General features: G+C 32.8%; 1 protein-coding gene across 1 annotated transcript; it reads left to right on the top strand.

Moving 5' to 3' along the window:
• Positions 1-12250: 12250 nt before the first annotated feature.
• On the top strand, positions 12251-13270 carry LOC135132460 (uncharacterized). Its single transcript, XM_064060566.1, has 3 exons — positions 12251-12639; positions 12781-12900; positions 12966-13270. Exons 1-3 carry the CDS (start codon positions 12576-12578, stop codon positions 13178-13180), a joined length of 399 nt encoding a protein of 132 aa, XP_063916636.1. The 5' UTR covers positions 12251-12575; the 3' UTR covers positions 13181-13270.
• The last annotated feature ends 8874 nt before the right edge of the window (positions 13271-22144 follow it).

The following is a 22144-nucleotide window of genomic DNA, read 5'->3' as shown; positions in this document are numbered from 1 at the left end:
AGGTTTCGTGAAGTTGATATTTTCCTTTTTTGTTTATAAAATTTGGATTAATGTAGACGATAAACTAACCGTTTTAATTAGTTCAGAAATACGCACATTTTTTGATACATAAAAAATTCACTTAGAAATTTAATCAGATTCTGTGTTTAATTATTGTTTTAATAATCACGTTGTTCATGATGTGGGAACAGTTTCTTCTATTTTGAAAATTGACGTTATTTTCCATCAGGTAACTACTAGAAAAAGGTTTAATATTTATACTTTCCGAGTCTAACCTAAGGAAGTATTGTAATAGGATGAATAGTTTCACGTTTTCTCCACGTTTCATGGCTCTAGAGTATGTACGAAAACATAGGTCTCCCATTTCTGTCTGTCTGTCTCTGTCTACTTTTTGCAGACAGATAATCTCCGAAACTACTGAACAGATAGTTGTCAAATTTTATAGGAGTATGCATTTTATATATAGCAAAATTTGTATAATCATCCTTACCAACACTGTGATGACGTCCCGTCGTAGTAAATAAGATTTAAATTTTATAAAATAGCGTACTACTTTACTTCTGGTTTATGAATCCGCCTGGAAGTTTTTCCCCGAGGCATTAAAATTTTTGCCAAAAGATCAAAATTGTGTAACCACCTTTTATTCTAATAGAAGCAAAGCTCTACGATAATGCACACGCATAATTTATATTTTTTATGTAGTATAAAGATTATCACAAACAAAATTCGCAAAAACAAATTTTACAATTTTTCAAAGAAGCGGGTTTGCTGGATTGTTCTTCAAGGGTTAGGAAAGTTCTGTCGAAATAACCTGTGACCATTTCTAAAAATTTTTGTTCCACTTGTCTAAACTAGTTTAGTAAAAACTTAATATTTTGTAATTTCAAAGTTATTTTATTTTATTATTTTTTTAATTTGCATTATAACAAATAGTTTCACTATAATCTATCAAAATGCTCGTGGACTAAATTCCAAAACGCATGATTTCTATACCAGTTGCTGTGACAATTCATTTGATATTATTGCATTGACCGAAATTTGGCTAAATGACTGTTTTCAATTCCGAATTATTTCCTGCAAATTATAGTATTGTCCGTTGCGACAGAAAATTTTCCCTAGTTGACAAAAGCACAGGAGGTGGAGTTCTAATTGCTTTTTCTGATTCTTGCTAATTCAAAATAGTTGACACTAAGGGTCTTACAGATTTATTACCTCTAATTGTTGTAATTATTCCTCAATTCTCTAGAGATTCTAACACTGAATAAAAGATCATGTTGCTCGGTGATTTTAATGTACCAGAATTTAGTCATTCATTTTCTACTACAACTATGAGTTGCTCCAAGTTTTCATCTCTCAAACAATTCTGCCTTTCTACTGAACTTAAGCAAATGAATGATGTATTTAACAGTAATAGAAAACTTTTAGATCTTGTTTTTGTCAACTTTGACATTAATGTTTTAATTGAAAGTGTTACCCCTGGACTGGTCCGTGAAGATAAACATCATCCTCCGCTTCTCTTAAACTTAGAATTCAGTTTCCAATTTAGCTTCCCGTTTTCCAATATCAAAAAAGCAATGATATGATTTTCGACGTGCCAATTTTCCAAGTCTATATAATACACTATTTAGTCTTGACTGGACGTTCTTGGAACATTTTAACGATGTCAATCTGGCTCTCGATTGCTTTTACAAATGTTTATACGAAGTACTTGATTCAACTGTTCCAAAAATAACACCTCGTTCTTCTAAATTTCCACCGTGGTTTTCGTTTGATATTAAGCGTAATATTGGATTAAAAAATTATTATAGGCAAAAATGGGTGAAATCAAAAAATATTGTATATCTCATTGAATTTAAAAGGTTAAGATCCCTAAGCAAATTGCAAATATCCAATGCATATAAAAATTATATTGTGAATATTGAAGAAAATCTTAAGTCCAGTCCTTCCGATTTATGGAGTTTTTTACGCCACAAGAAAAGTAGGTACATCTAGAATACCTACTCGCTTAACAGATAACGATAATAATGAATATTCCGATCCGCAAGAAATTATTAATGCTTTTGCAAAAAATTTTGAAAACATGCTTTTGCCTAGTGTGTCTACGTTTGCGGGCACAACTGCTACTAGTTTACCATACTATACTAATTCCTTTACTGTAAAGCCTGTAACTTAGGAAGAACTCATTGTGATCATGTCTAAGTTTCCACCCAAGTTAACAGCCGGTGATGACCTAATACCAAGTCTTCTAATGCATGACTGCAAGTCTGTATTTGCTAAACCCCTAGCTCTAATAATCAATTTATCCTTAAAATTAGGAATTTTTCCTCACCAATGGAAGAGAGCTCGAGTAACACCAATCTTTATAAAAGGTGATCCCAATAACCTGCAGAACTATCGACCGATCTCCATTCTATCGAACTTTTCTAAGGTCATGGAACAGGTATTATATAAATCTATTTATGGTAATGTGAAATCTTATCTTTCTTCTAAACAACATGGGTTTATAAATGGGAGATCTACTATCACGAATCTATCAGTCATTACTCACGACTTATCGGTAGCCCTAGATAACAAAACACAGGTAGACTTTTCTAAAGCGTTTGATTCGATCTCACATGACCTTTTACTTCATAAACTTAGCCAATTTGGATGCTTAGACCCTCTACTGCCACTGTTTACGTCATATTTGTCGAATAGAATCAACTATGTATTCTACAATGGTTATTGTTCTTATGAATTTGTCTCAAGATCTGGAGTTCCGCAGGGGTCAAACTTAGGACCGCTACTATTCAATATTTACATAAATGACTTGCTAGAATCCATCACATGCTCCTGCCTTGGTTCTGCGGATGATATTAAATTATATTCAACCATAACATCTGCCGGTGATATTCATAGGTTACAAACAAATTTAGATACTTTAATGAATTGGAGCTATTCTGACAATCTCATCTTAAACATAGCTAAATGTTATCTTATTTCCTTTACACGTAATAATATTCAGATTAATTCGTCCTACTACATTGCTTCAACACCGCTAATGAGGAAAAACAGCATTAAAGACTTAGGAGTCACTTTTGATTCTAAGCTTACGTTTAATCTCCACTTCCAAGAAACTGGTAACGCCGCGAACAAAATGCTGGGATTTATTATGAGGATCTCCAAATATTTTAACAGTATTGATGCCATTAAATCTCTTTTTTTCTCATATATGCTAAGTAAAATGGAATACGCTTCCTTAGTATGGTACCCACTTTACATGACGCAATATATGGTCCTAGACAAGATTCACCGAAAATTTCTAAAATATCTGTCTTATAAACTCGACGGAATTTACCCTTCAAGAGGAATCCCTATGGACAGTCTGCTAATCCGACACAACATGACTTCTCTTTCTGCAAGGAGGGACGTTAACTGTGCCAATTTCTTGGTGAAATTATTTTCCAACAAAGTTGATTGTTCCTACATTCTATCAACCATCGGGTTTAATGTGCCAAGATTGTTGTCAAGACATGTCAACACATTTTACATTCCTCCTTCAAGAACTAACGTTTTCCGCCACTCTCCATCAAGAACTATGTGTATTTGTTTTAATAAACTTATAGTAGAAGACATCTTTATGAGTCATCGTTAACTGTATTTTTCTGCTGCCTTGATATGGTTACATACATATATATATATATTTTTTTCTTTCTATTTTTGTAGTTATTGTAGTTTTTCTTATTGAAATATGTATTAAGTTTTCTATTTTTAATATTCTTAATTATTATTGTTGTCCTGTTATTAGGTTATCCTGTTGGACAGTAAAGGATTTATTTATTTATTTATTATAGATTATAATAATCAAGAAATGTTATTAAATCATTGCCTCATAACTATCTACCTTGTTTTCCTCAAGAGTAAGAAAAATACCATAAAACAGAGTTTCCCTTTAGACTCATTCAGTTTTGTTAATACTGAACTTCCTGACACGATATTTGTGCCTTATTTTATGTCTAGAGCTATATCTTGTAACGAAGCGAACTGTCTGCGGATTGTAAGTTAGGATAAATGTGTTGATGGATAAGGGATTTCGGGACAGTTGCGCCACCCCGAAGCCGCAAAAACGGCATTCAGGTTTCGATACACATCCTGGAACTGGAAATGTGAGAAATGTTTCTGTGTATTCTGTTTACGTCATTCCTTTTTGTGCACGCGTGCAAGATTATCCGTACTACAGACAAGCGCCTCCCCAGGAACGAAACAGCACCGTCCAGTGAGAAGCCAGCTAGAGAGTGATTGCCACTAACGACCTTAACCGTTCTTTACTTAGGTTCTCTCCGTTCGGCAACCCCCGCAGACCGGCCAGGCGTATCTACAGTGACACTAGTCGGTCCAAGGCGCGGCATTGACGTACGCCACAACCCCCACTAAGATATCTGCAAAACCCGAACCGTCACCGCCATCCTCGGATTTCGTCACATTTTCTAGAAATATTACAAGGTTCACTTTGAGAAATATCTGCGTCAGGTCTTTTGGCGTTTCATTGATTACTTAACACGAAGATAAGAGTTACTTACCATTTCCGTCTGTCAGGCTGTTCGTAGACAGATTTTAAAATAAAATTTTAATATTTTAACATTATTATGAAAATAGTAAAACCTGAACCAAAATTTGTTCATGCATCCCTTCTAAAGAAATGAAGATATCATACACCGTACTTCTCTAAATTGATACTTGTTCCAGTTGAAGATAACATTAAAAAATTTTGTTACGATAACCTAACTTAAAAAGTTTAATGATTCATTACTATTTTCATTTTAATTTATGGCCGTTTAATTTGCAAAATTAAATTTTATTAGTTTGCCAAGAAATTGGACTTCTTTTATTAATAGTTTCGAGGACGAGGGAAGAAACTGTAGAAATGAGGGAATTACAACATTCACAATTAACAAAAATGTATTTTTGCTTAAACAAAAAAAAGTTTTTCTTCTATTTAACGACGTTAAATTCATGGTAAAATACGGCATGTAATGAAATTTTATTGTTGACACTGGCTACAACTTTCAATGACTTTCAGAATGCAAGTAGGCCATAAAATTCGTTCAGATTTTCTCGTTACGGACTTTAATCTTTTTTAGTTCAATGACCAGTATTGACATTCACAGTAAGTTTGTAAATCAAGTATAGCACCATTTATTTGAACAAACTTAAAAGCAAACATTAAACTTTGCGGCGAGAAAAACACAACGTCGTGAAACCGCATTTGAAAAAGAAAAAAATCATCACCCATGTTTTAGCGTGTAAGGAATTAGGGAACGCCCCTCTGTTAGGTTGGTAGTTTAAGGGTTGTTAACGCAGATAGTCTTCACAAGGGCCACTTTTTGTTTAGTAAGGGCAGTGAAAATACCTGTTAAAATTAAGGGTACGTTTAATTTACTTTGTAATACCATGAAAGGGTAATTGTTTAAACAAAAATGAATCGCATTGGACGCCATGATACCACTTTCAACGAGTGAAGTTAGTGTTATATCAGGTTTCATGATTTTCGATCTGAAATGTATAAAATTTTGACTATACCATCAACACTTATATTTTTGGTTTGAGCGTTTGTAAGTTTACAGTGCGTCTAAAACTTTTTAACTCTTCATGTTTTTAATACAATTTAGCTACAATAATTTAAATGTTCACATAAAACACGTGACGGAAATTCACTTAAAATTATTAGATTGCAACACATTTCATAATTTTTCTCTTGAAATTTAAAATAGTTCATTTGCAGCATTAAAGCTAATCTTAAACATGAAAATTCATATCATCGTGGACTCAAATAATGAGAGGGCTTTAATATTTTGTTACAGATTTAATAACTTTTTACGGCTTGAAATTTGAATATTTATTTTCTAAGTTTCCGCTTTAGAGCAAAGCGTTTCGAAGACCAGCTTATTTTTATTTTAATTGTATTTACTACTAGTCTGTTGCGTTTATTTTATATGAGATTTGTTTATGTGACATGGGTTTACTTTCGGTCCACGACGATGTAATATTTGTGAATTGACTCGAATTAACCATTAAATTGAATTACTGCATAATTTCGCTTTGATCACAGCCATCGGTCCTTTAACTGTGATTTATGATTTGAAATCCCAATATAATCTTTTATTCATATTTAAAATTTGCCGTCACACCATCATCATAACTTCTGTATCCAGCTACTTTAACAACGTTTTCTTTTTTTCTTTACTTGTTTAAAATTGTAATGTTCAAATATTTATATCGGTTTGTAAAACATTTGATTTTATTTTGGAAAACTAGAGAGGGTTTTGCAGCTGGTTTCACATCTTTTCGCTCTTCAGAATGGGGGAATAAATAATTTGTCCTGTGCTTTATATTTCGCATTTTAATTTAAGAACACGTTTCCAACCTTGAGGTTCACCACTTTGCATTTGAACGCATTTCTCCAAACAAAAAAGATCACACACAACGTAGGCTCCTATTTTACTGATGATCTTCTATTACAAGAGATAGAACTCCTATGCAATTAGAGCTATATCGTAACACAAAAATTGAGCTGAATCAACGTATCGCGAACGGCGAATCAAATCTAAGAATTGGATATGACAGAGGAATTCCTGTTATTATATCATCAAAACTCCCTGTTAGCCCCACGGTAAACTAAAATCGCCTAACAGATTACCAGTCTCCTTAAACATATATTATCAAAATACACGAGGCTTACGTACTAAATTGCACATATTTTATGAAAATATATCTGAATGTTCTTTTGATATCATAGTAGCAACGGAAACATGGTTAAATAATACTTTTTACTTCCCGAGCGTAAGCAAAGGAAGTATTGTAATCGAGTCCGTCGGCCGACTCTCTACTTTTACGTTTTCTCGATCTTTCATGACCCCTAGAATACGAAGAAATAGGTCTCCCATTTCCGTCTGTCTGTCCGTCCGTCTGTCCGTCCGTCTGTCCGTCCGTCTGTCCGTCCGTCTGTCCGTCCGTCTGTCCGTCCGTCTGTCCGTCCGTCTGTCCGTCCGTCTGTCCGTCCGTCTGTCCGTCCGTCTGTCCGTCCGTCTGTCCGTCCGTCTGTCCGTCCGTCTGTCCGTCCGTCTGTCCGTCCGTCTGTCCGTCCGTCTGTCCGTCCGTCTGTCCGTCCGTCTGTCCGTCCGTCTGTCCGTCCGTCTGTCCGTCCGTCTGTCCGTCCGTCTGTCCGTCCGTCTGTCCGTCTGCCGTCCCGGATTTTTATTAGACAGATAATCTCCGAAAGTACTGGACCGATTGTTGTGAAATTTTGTACTTATATTAGGAATATCATGTAGATGGTAAAACGCTAACCAAAATTTGTCTAATCATCCCCACCACTAATGCGATGACGTCACTTCAAAATTGTAACATAGTCCTACACATGTAGTTTACGACTCCGAATTCAGTTTTTACCCGAAACGTCCAGATTTTTGGAAAAAAAATCAAAATCATAAAACAACATTTTGCAATTTAATTTTGAATCTGCTAACCCGAATGTTTTAAAATATTGCAGATGTTTTAAGGGTCTAAAGAGCATCATAAATCTTTAGTCAAAATATATTTGGTTATCCCCTCCAAAAACTTGATGACGTCAGCTCAAAAGTTTGCCGAATAAATCCTATCTAAAATGTACAAAATATGATGCGTCTGTACTTGTGATATATCACTCCATTCATATTTTTTGGATTTGCATATACAGGGTGACTCAAAAAAATTAATGAATGCGCAAAATTTATTTTACTGATTTACTCAGGAACTACAAAACCGAATGCTCTGAAATCTTGCAGATGTTTTAAGGTCATAAAGAGCATAATAAATGTTTAGTCAAAATATATTTGCTTATCCCCTCCAAAAACTTGATGACATCAGCTCGAAAATTTGCCGAATAAATCATATCTAAAATGTACAAAATATGATCAGTCTGTACTTGTGATCTATCACTCCATTCACATTTTTTTGGATTTGCATATACAGGGTGATTCAAAAAAATAAATTAAAGCGTAAATTTATTTTACTTATTTACTCAGGAACTACAAAACCGAATGCTTCGAAATCTTGAAGATATTTTAAAATTATCATAAGCATGGTAAATTTTTGATCAAAATGTATTTGGTCGTCCCCCCTAAAAAATTTATGACGTCACCACAAAATATTGCTGAATAAATCCTATCTAAAATGTACAAAATATGGTGAGTCTCTTCTTGTAATTTATCATTACATTCAAATTTTTTCGATTTGCATATACAGGGTGATTCAAAAAAATTAATGAATGCGTAAATTTATTTTATTGATTTAATCAGGAACTACAAAACCGAATGCTTTGAAATCTTGCAGATGTTTTAAGGTTATAAACAGCATAATAAATTTTTAGTCAAAATATATTTGGTTATCTTCTACAAAAAACTGATGACGTCAGCTCAAAAGTTTGCCGAATAAATCGTATCTAAAATGTACAAAATATGTACTTGTGATTTATGATTCCATTCATATTTTTGGATTTGCATATGCAGGGTGACTCAAAAAAATTAATGAATGCGTGAATTTATTTTATCGATTTAATCAGGAATTACAAAACCGAATGCTTTGAAATCTTGGGAATATTTTAAAGTTATTATAAGCATGGTAAACTTTTGTTCAAAATGTATTTGTTCATCCCTCCTAAAAAAATTGATGACGTCACCCTTAAATTTTGCTGAATAAATCCTATCTAAAATGCAAAAAATATGATGAGTTTGTACTTGTGATTTATCATTCCATTCATATTTTTTAGATTTTCTTAAGAGGTGGTTCAAAAAAATTAATGAAGTCAATTTATTTTATTGATTAAATTAAAGGCAACACTTATTAGTATTACACCCCAACCAACCCAATTTGGTAGACACAAAATTTGTTAAAGGAAAAACTCGGTTGAAACATAAGGGTAGCACGCTTATTTACATCGACTTTAACATTACAGACCTGCATTTGTTTTATGCGCTCACTTGGTTCCGCGAATGTGGAATAGACATGTTCATAATCAACCAATTGTGAATTTTACCGTCAAGAATTAAAATAAAGCTCAATGTTTTATATAATAAGCGGAAGTCGAAGCAATAAAACCGATGGTCGTTTTGTTTACAGTTTCTCTGTTTGACTCTCACGTATGCTGTTACGCTTGTCATCTTAAATTAAGAATGTTTATACATAAACGATTTTCAGTTGCCCCCCATATTACTAGACAGCGGATTTCTGTCGGGCTACGTCACGATTATAGGGGGGGACGTGCTGGATTCCATAAATATAATTAACGATATATTAATCAAACGGCTAAGTAAATGAGAACGGGAATTAACAGCAGAGTGCAACGAAACAACGTTATTCTAATCTCAAATAAACGAAGTGCAGTCCGCAACCGCAATGATTTCGCATCCCGTGCGAGCCGTACCGAGTTTGGCCTTGCCTAGCCCGACAGAAATCCGCTCTCTAGATATTACACACCGGCGCCGTATACGTGAGTAAATTATTTCGTTATTTTATTGATTATAAGAAATCAATATTCAAAACGACCCAATTCATTTTCCCGAAAATTTGGGAATACAATAATTTTATTCTTAGTATTACACTACATCTATCCCAACTGATATACGTGTCCTTGCAAAAATGTTGATGACGTCATCACAATTTTTTTTTTAATTCCCACTACAAAAATGTAATGAGAAGAAAAAACACAATTAGGCATGCAGTCGTCAAGTTTCCGACAGCGAGGGAAGTACTGTCTAAACTCTTTAGACCAATTTTTTTAAATAGCAATACCATATAATTAATTAATTTTTGAGTCGAGTTTTTATTTAATAATAATAATAATAATAATAATAATATGGATTTATTTCCAACAGACTACATTGTCTATGGTGGAAACTTAATACACTAACATTATTAAAATTGTTTCTAAAAGAACCTAACAAAATAGAAAAATATAAATGAAAAGGGAAAACAAATTAGATCACAGCAAACCTTAAATCGTATTAAAGTTGTAACAAATAGCAGTTAGTTTTGCTTTATATTTTGTGTTACTAAAATTATCATAAAATATGTCTACTTTAGGATTTATTAAACAATTACACAATCTCAAACATCTCATAAGCGGGCTATTGAAATGATGGAATGTACTAGGCACCTGATAATAAAATGTTGTAGGCGTACGACAGTTTACACGGGGGCAAATAAACTGAATATTTTGTAATATTGATGGAGAGAAAACTTTGCAACTTATTAGTTTTTGCATAAAGGTTACACAGGCTACATTTCTCCGCGCATAGAGCAAACATTCGTCAACTATATTATATAACGCTTCTGATGCAGTGTTGAGGCGGATATGAACCATACATCTTAAGATAAATAAATTTACAAAATTTTCGCAACACATTTTCAATAAGATTAATATAAATTTTATAATGTGGTGCCCAATTTCTAAATTCATTGGTATAGCACAATCATACTTTGTTTTTTATTGAAATGGAAAAATGAATTATATTCACCTAGTGAAATGTAGGTAATCTAAGAATTTCATGACCACTCTCTTTCGACGTCTCGTCTACCAAATAACGCTTTTGTGTATTTGTCCTAAAAGGTTTCATTAATTCCCACTATTCTCTTTTCGAAAATTTGTGTTCAAATTCAATACTATGTGTAAGCAGACATTCTCACATTTGACTCTTTTTTCTAGAAAATGTTGGTGGCTGGTCCAACTACACTAAATGAAATGGTGCGTTGTACAAAAATAAAAAGTTAAAATCATCTAAATCCTAAATTGACTTGCTGCGTGTAGAATTGTAAATCTTGATCCTTCACTTTTAATTTTGGTTAGGTTACTTTTTAAATCTCATATGTGCACCCAACGACGAAATTTACCACTTTGGTAAATCCAAGTCGAGGTGCACGAATGTTAAATGCTCTCAAGAATTTTGAAACCGGAGAAATTTTCTCAAAAAAGTAATTTTTGCTTCAACACCATGTTTTTGTTCACACAAAATTTGGCGACCGTTTACCTTCTTTGACTTGAAAATTTTGTGCAAGGTTGTTTTAAACTCCCCCCCCCCCTTTAATTAATTTGTTTGTTGTGTTCCCAAAATAGTCGTTGCAGGTCTTTTCTAAATACATAATTTGAAAAAGTGTCAGTGGGTTTTCGCTTGCCAGAAGACGAAGTTTTCAAATTTTCGTCTTTAGTGACGACAATTTCCTCTGCAGTTGCACGACTGACCTATCAAATGTTTTTAATTAACAAATATTTAAAAACTTTAAAAAAGTCACAGGAAATATGGGAAGTATGTTCACCATTCTCATCATTAACTCTTCACGCTTTAGTTGGGGATTATTTTCTTTCATTTGCAAATAGCACCTTTTTATTGAAATTTGTTGTTGTAACAAAACAATTTTCGGCATTTTAAATTTTAATGACACAAGTCAGAAATGTCGCAACTTGAAAATATGATTTTTAAATAACAATAAATGTGGCAAATCGGCCTTAAGCGACCGTCAGTCTCACGCAATGACGGACAAACCGTTTTGTGAATGAATCAGTTTATCCAACGTGAAAAAAAAAGTATTGCAGACTTTTATCTAAAAACATCCTCATCGGTTTATACGTATAATATTACACTTATTTCATATTTTTATTACTTCCTGCTGCTTATATTTCAGTCTGTATTTATGTGAAAGTTATAGTTTCTCTCGTAAGTAAAAATAATGTAAGTAATATTTATCTATAATACGGAGAATGTCTGGCGTAGTGAGTAGTATTGAAACATTTAGGTTTCTTTTATTTATGAACAGACGCAACCACATAAATTTGGCAGTTTGAGTCAAAATATTTACAACGTCTTGCGCAAAGGTCGATATAAAGTCATTTAATAGCCTTAATTCATGTATAATTCCCGGTACTGTTTGTTACCTTAGTACTTCGACAACCAAAAATTAGTACCTACTATGTAAAAATACTATATAGCACATACACAAAGAATGGTTTCTATGCAAATAAATATTGTCTTGTTTTACATTGATACTCGTAAATGCCCCCCTTCCCCCTTTCTCCCAAAATTCTAAGATATAACAATGTTGGCGATCCTATCCGAAATCCACCTCCAAGGTGAACAACACTCCACCAGTTGGCATATTCTCGTGTCTTGCGTTTAATGTCGCCTTATTATTATTATACAACATGGACCCCTCTATTCCTGCTGACACTATTTCCTCATCAATGAGCAGGTGTGAAGGCAGCCGTTTCATTTCTTACCGGGTCACTTCACATTCAACAACCAGTCGGAAAGAGCAAAACGCAAAAACAACAGGTGAACGCACTGTTGCAAGCCTGAAAAAAGTGACTCTACAATCTAACGTCGATCTACACGCACGAATTCAGCTGCCGCCCATCGGCCCATCCCTGCTGAAATTTAATGTTTGCTCCACCACTCCACCATGTGACCTTGTACGTTTGACCAGCAGAGAACTAGTACGCTCTTGTGGTGTTCTCGAGAACCAGGAAGCGCGCAGTGTGTTGTTTTCTGCGAAGAAAACCCTACGGAATGTCGCCGAAGACGCCGCAAGTGTTGCTTTTCTTGGCTGCCTTTTTGGGAGTATTTCAGCTGGGTAAGGTGTTATATTTTAAGTAAGTTTTTCTTGAGTTGCGTAACCGCGAAACCAGTTTTTGTTTATATAATCAAATAACAAACCCACGCCATTTTTAAAACGCCATTTTGGCGGCAAGCTGTAAGTTTGTCAATTTTCAAGGACTTTCGCTGAAATGCTACAAGTGTAATGGGTGCGAAACAGCGTCTACTTTGAAGGAAACATGTCGGGATGTGGATCCACAGACCGAGCAGAGCGGGTGTATGACGCAGGTAGTCCGAAGTAAGTATTCAGCACTTTTCAATAAATTTAACTAAAAACTAAGCTTGATTTTGTACTTGTTTAAGCTGGAGGCACTGCTGGAAGTCTGACGGTAAAAAAATGTGCAGTTTATGGTAAAGACGACAGATTCGAATGTCCAGTGCTTCCAAGTGGAGACACAGTTGCTTGCAGTATGTGTCATGAAGATTTTTGTAATTCTGGAACCAAGATCGCGACGAATTTTTATCTATATTTGAGCATATTTGTTATGTTGCTTGTACCACGATTTTTTAATTTATAAAAATGATCTTGTGTGCCTGGATATTTTGGTGTTAAACTTTTCATATTTTAATTTTATTTTTTGTAAATAAAATTTGTTATTTAGTTGCCACCGTTTCTCTTTTATTTGCAACAATTATGAATCATTTCATGTAACAATATTAAAGGTGATTAGGCAAAGGTCGAGTTCGAGGTGTAAGGAGTTAACGAACAAGTTTGTGATTTACGTCAGTACGTTTAGAGTGGTCACCTGCAACACAATATACGAACGCTAGAACAAATTGCATACATTATTGCCGACTAGAAAATTTGCCAATACTAAATAAAATTAAATAACACACAGAAGTTAATTAATTTTCGTCAAAACAAAACATAAAATTTATAAAATAAATAGGTAGTTATTTAGAAACATAGTCACCAACAGTAAAACAGTTTTTATGATAAATTAAGATCTTTCTAAATAATGAATACTTAAATAATTGCAGCTACTTTATGTTAGGACCATGAACAGTTAAAATTTTTAAGGTGAACTGTGAATTTATAAACACTAAAACAAGAAAATCGCTTATTAACTGATTTTAAACTAATAACACTCGCTGAAGAGGGACTGTGGCGTGGAATGCCATGCATTTTTGTTTAAACAATTGCCGTCTTGTAAAATTACAAAGTAAATTAGATGTTTTAACACATGTTTTTACTCACAAAACTAATCAAGAAGTGACATTTTTAAAGACCACCTGTGTTAACAACCCCTAAACTACCAACCTAACAAAGAAAAAACATGGGTGATTGTCTACGTTACTGAAATGATTTTTTTCAAAAATTTAATACAATGGCTTCTGAAATTTACATCGGAAAACCGTCCATTCAGAGTCCAGATAAATATACCTCTATTGTCAACACTTTTCATCAGAGACAATAAATGTTCTTGAATACAGGACAGGACAGGAACACAATATTTTCAACGTTTATCGTATTCTTTTTAAAATAATAATTAACTTTGCAAGGTTAGGTACTTTATTTTAAGTTATTATAAATTTTGCTGCATTACAGTCTGAAACAAATGCGCAGCAAATAATGTCATTATCGGTTACAGCAGCATTAAATAGTTACTTACGTAACAAGGCACGAAAGTGAGCTATTACAACACATGACAAGGAAATTTTGAAGTATGGCACACTGGACAAGCCGAATGCTCTAAAACTCCGAGACAACTAAGGACATTTTCATCTTTATTGTATGTTCTTTTTCTGAAATAGTGGATTTTTGTAGTTGATATAGGAGTTTAAAGGTAAGCATTTATTACTTTAGCTTCGTTAAAAATCACGTTATTTTCGTCAGGATGAAGCAATGATTTTCCTTAGTAACAAAATGCTAATACGAGTATTTAACTGCATCCTGTGGTCTCTAAAATAAAATAAACAGAGATGAGAACATAAACTATTGTTGAAAACTATTTTTCGTGACATTATATGTCATTCGCCGTAATTTTAGTAATAACAGTAATGAACGGCGAAGTAAGCAAACAGATCTGGAAACCTTCGATTGGACATTCGCCGCCTAAAGAAACTAAAGAAACTAAAGGAATTACGGGGGATGTTCTTCTGCTTTACTTTATCAAAACTGAAAAGAAATCAAATATGTTCCAAAGGATCAAAATCCATCAATTTTTCAAATAGGCTCTAAAAGATAATTCAAGAACTTTTGTACTTTTTAAATCATTGTTGTAATGAAGTGACTACAGTATCTAACCTGACATAGTAACTTTTGACGTATTTAAAGGGGTTGTAGAAAAAACGTGGAGGATTTAAGTTGATTACGACATAAATTTACAATTTTAGACATGTTTTAAGGTTTTTTGTCGAAATATGTCTAGACATGTTAAGAAAAAAGGCAAAATGTATACCCCGCCCACCCGCCCCATCTCAATTGTGGTGATTAACTGCAAAATCCTTACTTCTGTACGAGAAATTAAAAACATGTTCTTGGGTATCGTATTGTTCAAAGAATACTGTGTGTGTTAAGAAAAAATTAAAGCCAAAGATTAAGTCCCACCCATACCTGCCCTAATATAAATAGTAATGAATTTTTCATTCGTTGACAGACTACTTGGGGGAGGAGCCTAATTGCAAAATCCATATTTTCTTACAAAAATGTACCTCCCATTTTAAATGTGTTTGAAGTTTCTAATAATAAAAAAAAAACATTTTGCCTTTTTGTTTTAATACGTGTAGACTTCTTTTTACAACATGAAACTTAAAACATGTTTAAAATGGAAAATTTGTATAAGGAAATATCGATTTGCAATTAGGGTCCGCCCCATAATTGCAAAATCCATATTTCCTTGCAAAAATATACTATTTTAACCACGTTCTAAGTTTTTTGTTGTGAAAAATGGCTATGTATATTAAGAAAAAAAAAATTACAAAATTTAGGCCCCACTATATGAATTCTGATGATTTTTTTTATTCGTTGTAAGCAGAGGGGCGGAGCTTAATTGTAAAATCCTTATTTTTCTACGAGAAATTACCATGTGAAACTCGTTCTTAAGTAAGCTTAAGTGGCAGCACTGCACACTACCGCAATTTGATTGGTTGGAAACCCAACGTCAACGGCAACGTAAGGACGAAAGTTAAAATTTGGTCATCTCGAACGTCACCTCTACGGCGTGCCAACTTTGAACGGCAACGTCGACGGATGATATAAACGACGCATACTTTCCTTGCGTATGTATCTTACAAGGGCAACGTCAACGGCGAACAGCAATGTCAGCGACAAGTTTATAAATCGACCTTTAGGTTCAAGTGGCACACACTCAACGTCCTCAAAAAATTCATGTTTGGGTGGGAATAATAAACAGAATATTCATTGGCCCCTACTTTTTTCGAGGAAATTTAACAGCATATCGATATTTAGATCTTCCGGTTCCAGATAATCCACAAAAGTTAGATCGCAGGATTTAGTTCCAGCAGGATGGGGCACCACCACATTATGACGTAAATGTAAGGGTTTTTTTGGATAATCAATTTGATGGAAGGTGGATTAGATAGAATGGCCACCTACGGCTCCGGATCTGACATCCCTTGATTTTCTTTTATGGGGACATTTAAAAAGTCGCGTTTATATGAACAGACTCGATGAATAATTAGACGACTTGAAAGCACGAATTCGTCATGAAATGACCCGTATAAGTTCCCAGAGTACTGAAAATCCCTCAGTCAGGCCTACGTCTAGGTTTGTGTCAGATAGTAAATGGGGAACAGTTTGAACAATTTCTATGGCATCAATTTTTACTCCAACGAATTGTTCTTTATTTAATATTTATTATTAAAATCAAGTTTATTTTGTTTGTTATTAATTTTCTCATTTTTTTTTTGTTGTGCAACCCCTACATCAAACTACATTTTCATATGCAGAAAAATAAACTTTATCAAATAATGCAATCAAAATTATACCGTCTTATTAAAAAAAAAAACATTTATGACGTCATAACTTTTACAAATTTGACGTACAATTTTTTTGACGTATGTCAAAAGATAGAGACTAAAATAAAAAACTTGACATGTTTTTGCATTTTTTTCAAAAACAAATGCTGCACTTGTTATTAATTTGAGGCATTACTTTATCATACCCCTGTATGTTCTGAATAAATTTCACTTAGGCACATCAGAAAATTAACAGTTTTTAACGATAACCCACGGCATTATTAAAAAGTGTATACATATATACATACTAGGTTCTATGTGTTTTTAAACGAAAGAACATCTTGATGCAAATTGGATTTTTTAACCACATGTTTACATCTTGTAATCGTTTTTTTATTTTGAGACAGATTTGGCCCTTGTTTTGAGGAAGTCCCAACATATAAATGTAGTCTATGAAGCATCTTGTGTTTAGTTTTAGTTTTTCTCGGAATGCCTACAACAGCGTTTTTCTCACGTGTTATATCCGTTGACTGAATATCATAAGAACTGCTCAAGTATTGACTGAAGCCACTTTTCCATTGACCTTTAATTAAATATTTATATGGAGAGGTAGAGAAGCTTTAGGTCAAATAATAATTCGATAGTGAAAGCATGAAAATACTTTTCCTAAATCTTGTTGTCAGAATTTTCCAGTGAAAAATTTAATTTAAAGATGAGCATGCTGTTAATGAAGTTACCTATCTTTAGGAGTTAAATTCCACACAAGGTCTTTGAAATATGGAAAAGAACAAATCAGGACAACGAATCGACACAATATTTTAATCCATATGTGATACACAATTTCTATTCAGTGACTAAGTATTGTTAGAACGCTTCTGTGGTAAAGTTATAAAAAATGCATTAATAAAAACTTATTATTAGATTTGTTTGACCATGTATTTTTAAGCTTTTTGTAAATTAGTGTTTGTAAATAGAGAAATTTGCAATTACGGTCTCGAGTTTCTCGATTATCGCTGATTAAGTGATGAAAACGATGCTTGTGACAACGTTGGCGTACCGTAATAGATATGCCTTGAATAAAATAGTGGCTGTGGTTTCACGGCTGTTATACGAAAAAATCAAATCAATATCGATGTTTTAATTATTGTTATTAAAGTGTTTAAAACCACCTCTATATTAAACTATTTCTTTGTAAACTAAACACTACGATCAAAGTAGGTTTTAAAACTAACCACTGAAAAAAAATTGCCAACTTCCTAGCTGCTTTATTAACTGAGCATAATATTGTTATCTGTAAATTTGATCAACTTTTTCAACAGGGTCCATCTGGGGAATGACTACTTTCATGTTTTCTCGACGTTTCCTGAGCCATAGAGCACGTCTGTCTGCCGACTGCCGTCTGTCGTCAACAACCATTTTTTACGAAAAATTTACAAGAAATAATAATTGCAGAGAATTGAAAGACTTTTTCAGAACCACTCTTTATTCAATTCAAATATTACCTACAGAATAAAACTCCAAGATTGCAAGCTTAATTCCACATTTATTTCTAATTTACTAACAACGATAGTCCCGTTTTGGAATATTATATAATTAAAGAAGACAAAAATTTTACTGATAACGGAGTAACACACTGGATTTATTTCCGAAAAGTCTAGGCAATATTTACTGCCTTCTATCCTGAAACGTCATAACTAGCAACAGGAACATTAGCCTCTTTGTTGAATTACATTTTTAACTAGCAGTTTCAAATAAATCTATAATAAATTTCGCTCAACTAAAGCGAAGCACAATTAATTATACTGTTACGAAATAAACCCACACTCCGCCCCGGTACGATGCCTATGGGTTCTAATGGATGACTCATCGTCGGTGACAGCGGCCGGGCGGCTTTCGCTAAAAAAAGCCTGGAAACGGAAGTCGCGATGGGTGTTCCAGAAAGGCCTCGACTACAGAACGTCTAGAAGCAAAGTATGGGTTTAAATACAGGTCACCTTCGGGAACGACTCTCAGCCAACGAGTGAGGTCCAGACAATGGGAGAAGTAGAGTCTAGTCAAATCCATTCCAGTCGGAATTATTCTGTACTTAATCGCTGGCTAATTAGTCGTGTAAATTTGAGTTATTGAGAAATAAATTGTTGAGTTGTACTCACGCCGATTTTAAACACCCGTACAACGTAACAATACAAATCCAGTTTCTGAGATAAATTGTTCATTATCCTGAGTTTATTCTTTTATAATGACGCCTATAGGTGAAAACGAAAAGTAATACGGCGTTTTAAAAAATTTTGCACAATTAGCTAAAGTCTGTATAAACATTAATGAACAACAACGAATAACATTTTGCACATATTAGGATTTATTTGGCAAACTTTTGAGACAAAGTAATCAAATTACCTTAAAAGGCTTGCATTAGATCTGGTTTCGTTCTATCTGAAATACATATGGAACATCATCGCGATTTTAGGAGTTGCATTTTAAAAATTAAAATATATCACTTAAAAAAATATATATACTTCAATTTGACAAACTTGACTCCATGGAATCTCGTAATTTACTCTCACAACTAGTGTGCAGTTTTTAATAAAAAAAATATATAAACTTGACCAATTTTTAGACCACTTTAAACAGACACGTTCACGTTCATGCAATTGTTTGCGTTGTGAGACAGGAGGTACCCTGAAGAAAAGTGTCAGTTTTCTTTTAATACCATTTATAAGCTTACAAAATCCGTAACTGCGTTTAACAACTCCAGAAACCTTGTTCTGAAACTAAATCGTGGAACTTGTCGACCACCAGTTTCGTACGATTTCGGGTGATTATATAGTGTAGCAACTGCCCATCAGAGGGCGCTGATTAACATTCAAATATTTTTTAATAGAAGATATCGATATCAGTATTTTCAGTTACAACACCGTTTCATTGGTGCCGGTTTCAAGTTTCACTCAAAAACATGATCAAAAATTTTAGCACGTCAATCCCTGTCGCCAGCGTTAAAAAGACGCCGTATATTAATACACAATACATAGTATAAAAAAATATATTAAAGCTATTTAGACAAATATTCTCCGTTCTTGAAGCACTAATAATAATAGATCTGTTTAACACTAATTATTTTTAATTCTCTGTAAATAAAAAACCTGTATATTGCACGACTAATAATTTTTTAAATTAATATAAAGCTATTTAGTTCAGGTCATTGATCATAATCATTTCAGTTATTGCAATAAATTAATGCTTGTTATTATTTTTATGAAATAGGTTTTAATTAGATTTGTGCGCAATAATAAACTTGATAACTTGTGGTTAAACAATTCAACTCATTAGACAAAAATTTTATGATTGTTCAGTATAAAAATGACTTAATTATTTATGTCATCAAATGGATAGAAGTCCATACTTTTTCTTTTATGGTATTTCTCCGCGATTTATTGTTTTCTCTTAATTTTGAATAAACACAAATTAAACAAAGAGTCACTTCAAACTACAATATATTGAAAAAGATTTAAAAAAAGTGCAGAATGTAGTAGAAAATTCTGAACTTCAAATTCGCTTTCTGTTAATTTATAGAAATTATTTTTATAATATTTTTACTCGCCAACGTAAAATTACCTCGGATTTACAAAATAACTGACATTTTATACAGTTTAGTTTATGGTTTAGAATTCAAAATAGAGTTTAGGTATAGGTACCTTAATTACAAGAATTAAAAAAAAATACTGGTTCATATTCACTTCATCTTCTTATTTTTAGTAAACCTAAAATGCATATTTGTGCAGTTGTTCACTGTTGGAATATTTAATTAATTTATAATTAATCATGTTAATATTGAGTGAATTATTGCCACTAAGCGTACGCTCCTCGATATTTCATTAATTCTAGTTCTTGTTACTATATAAGTATATTTTAAAATTATTTTCAACTATGCACAGTGTAATATCTTATTAGGGGATTGGGAAAAAAATGTTTTCTCCCCTCACTCATTAGAAGCTAATAAATACACTGAGCTCAATAACAAACAACAAAACGAAAATCTACAAATTTTATATAAAAAGTAATAATTTACAGAAATGGAGATAAATTGAGAACATTATGTCTTTTTGAAAACATACGTGTTGTATTTCTTTTTTTTAATAATAATAATATGTGTTCTCATTTTCAACAGTTTAAGTTTGGAAACAGGACGGATTGCAAAATATAGCAAAACTTATTTCCCTAGAGTATGAATGAGAAATCTGTAGAATAGCTCGACCTTTACCAACATTTTCAGTAACTCACCACCAGGGGACAGCGCTTCTCGGACCTTTAGAATGGAGTTTCCCAAAGTGCTAAAATTGGAGCACGGAACGCCCCCCTTAAGGCGTCTAAAGTAAATAACAATAATAATCCTTTATTGCTCAACATGAGAAACCCCAATAATAGGACAAAATAAAAACATAAACCAAGTACATTCTTTACACTCATTCTTTAAAAATAAGAGTTGACGAATAAAAAAAGTATAGAACCAAATTTATTTGATAAAATTTAAATTGAATTTATCAAGCAAAATTATAATAAAAGGAAAACGAAGAACTCTTTTAAAAGTGTCTTAAATGTCTAGAACTTTTTTTGACAAATAGAGAAAAATTATTATGTTTTATTGCAAATTTCAGTTCACACTACAAAAACAGTAAATAATACTTAGTAATTAATAATTAATAAATTTTAAAACTTTGAATGCTTAATAAACTGTGTTACTTGTATTTACGCTTTTAACCAGTTTCATTCTTCACTAATGAGTAATCAGTGTTTCAGTATTATTCTATTGTTATTTCACACAAATGGTTACACCTTAAGATAATCGAAACATAAATAATATGAAGGATAAGTTTAAACAGATGTAACAAATACTTACTTGTACAAATTTTCCATAATTACTTGTTAATTTCTCGGTTGTTGACAGAATAAGGAAAAAGATAACTTTTCAACCTTATAATCTATAAAACGGTTTTTGTCAATATTTTAATCGAGTTTTTTGCATGTATACTTGTGTATCTTCTTGCAAAATCTTATTACTCACATGCAAAATTTATTAAAGAGCGGATTTAATTCTCTTTTCAAGAACTATTAGAAAAATGTTTTTTTCTCTCTACGAATTATTAGTTCTCACAAATTTATTAAACATTTTTGTCATTTAAGTGAATTTATATCTTATGCTGTGTGTAATTTTCCAGTCTTGGGAAACGAGAAATTAATTACCTTATTATATTCACTGATAAAATGATTTTGCTTATTAATTTCGACTAGGCAAAAATTATCCTTTGTGTGCGTAATTAAATGAAAAAAGTGGCGAATGGGTTTTATTTGTTTCAGTTATAAAAATTAAAAGTTATTTCAAACTGGAACATATAGTTACAAAAATCGATAACTTTTATTTCCATGTTTGTTTTAACATATTCCCATGCTAAATTGTTGCTTAGGCTTTTTCACTTATTTATTGACCTTCGTATGAATAACACAACTAATTAGAAAAATTATTCAAGAAATTGCGGAAAATGATTCATGTCGTTAAAACTTTGTAG

Source organism: Zophobas morio, unplaced genomic scaffold, assembly GCF_036711695.1.
Source record: "Zophobas morio isolate AGI-343-1 ecotype UQ-CSIRO unplaced genomic scaffold, CSIRO_AGI_Zmor_V1 ptg000021l, whole genome shotgun sequence".
NCBI classification, from domain to species: Eukaryota; Metazoa; Arthropoda; class Insecta; order Coleoptera; family Tenebrionidae; genus Zophobas; species Zophobas morio.
The sequence above is the reverse complement of the archived record's forward strand: the minus strand, read 5'-3'. Positions and strand labels throughout refer to the sequence as shown.

Excerpts from the sequence above, each read along its gene's own strand:
- LOC135132460 (XM_064060566.1), top strand. The coding sequence starts at position 12,576 with ATGTCGCCGAAGACGCCGCAAGTGTTGCTTTTCTTGGCTGCCTTTTTG. Across the intron at positions 12,640-12,780 it reads TTTGGGAGTATTTCAGCTGG|GACTTTCGCTGAAATGCTAC; the intron begins GTAAGGTGTTAT and ends TCAATTTTCAAG. Across the intron at positions 12,901-12,965 it reads TATGACGCAGGTAGTCCGAA|CTGGAGGCACTGCTGGAAGT; the intron begins GTAAGTATTCAG and ends TACTTGTTTAAG.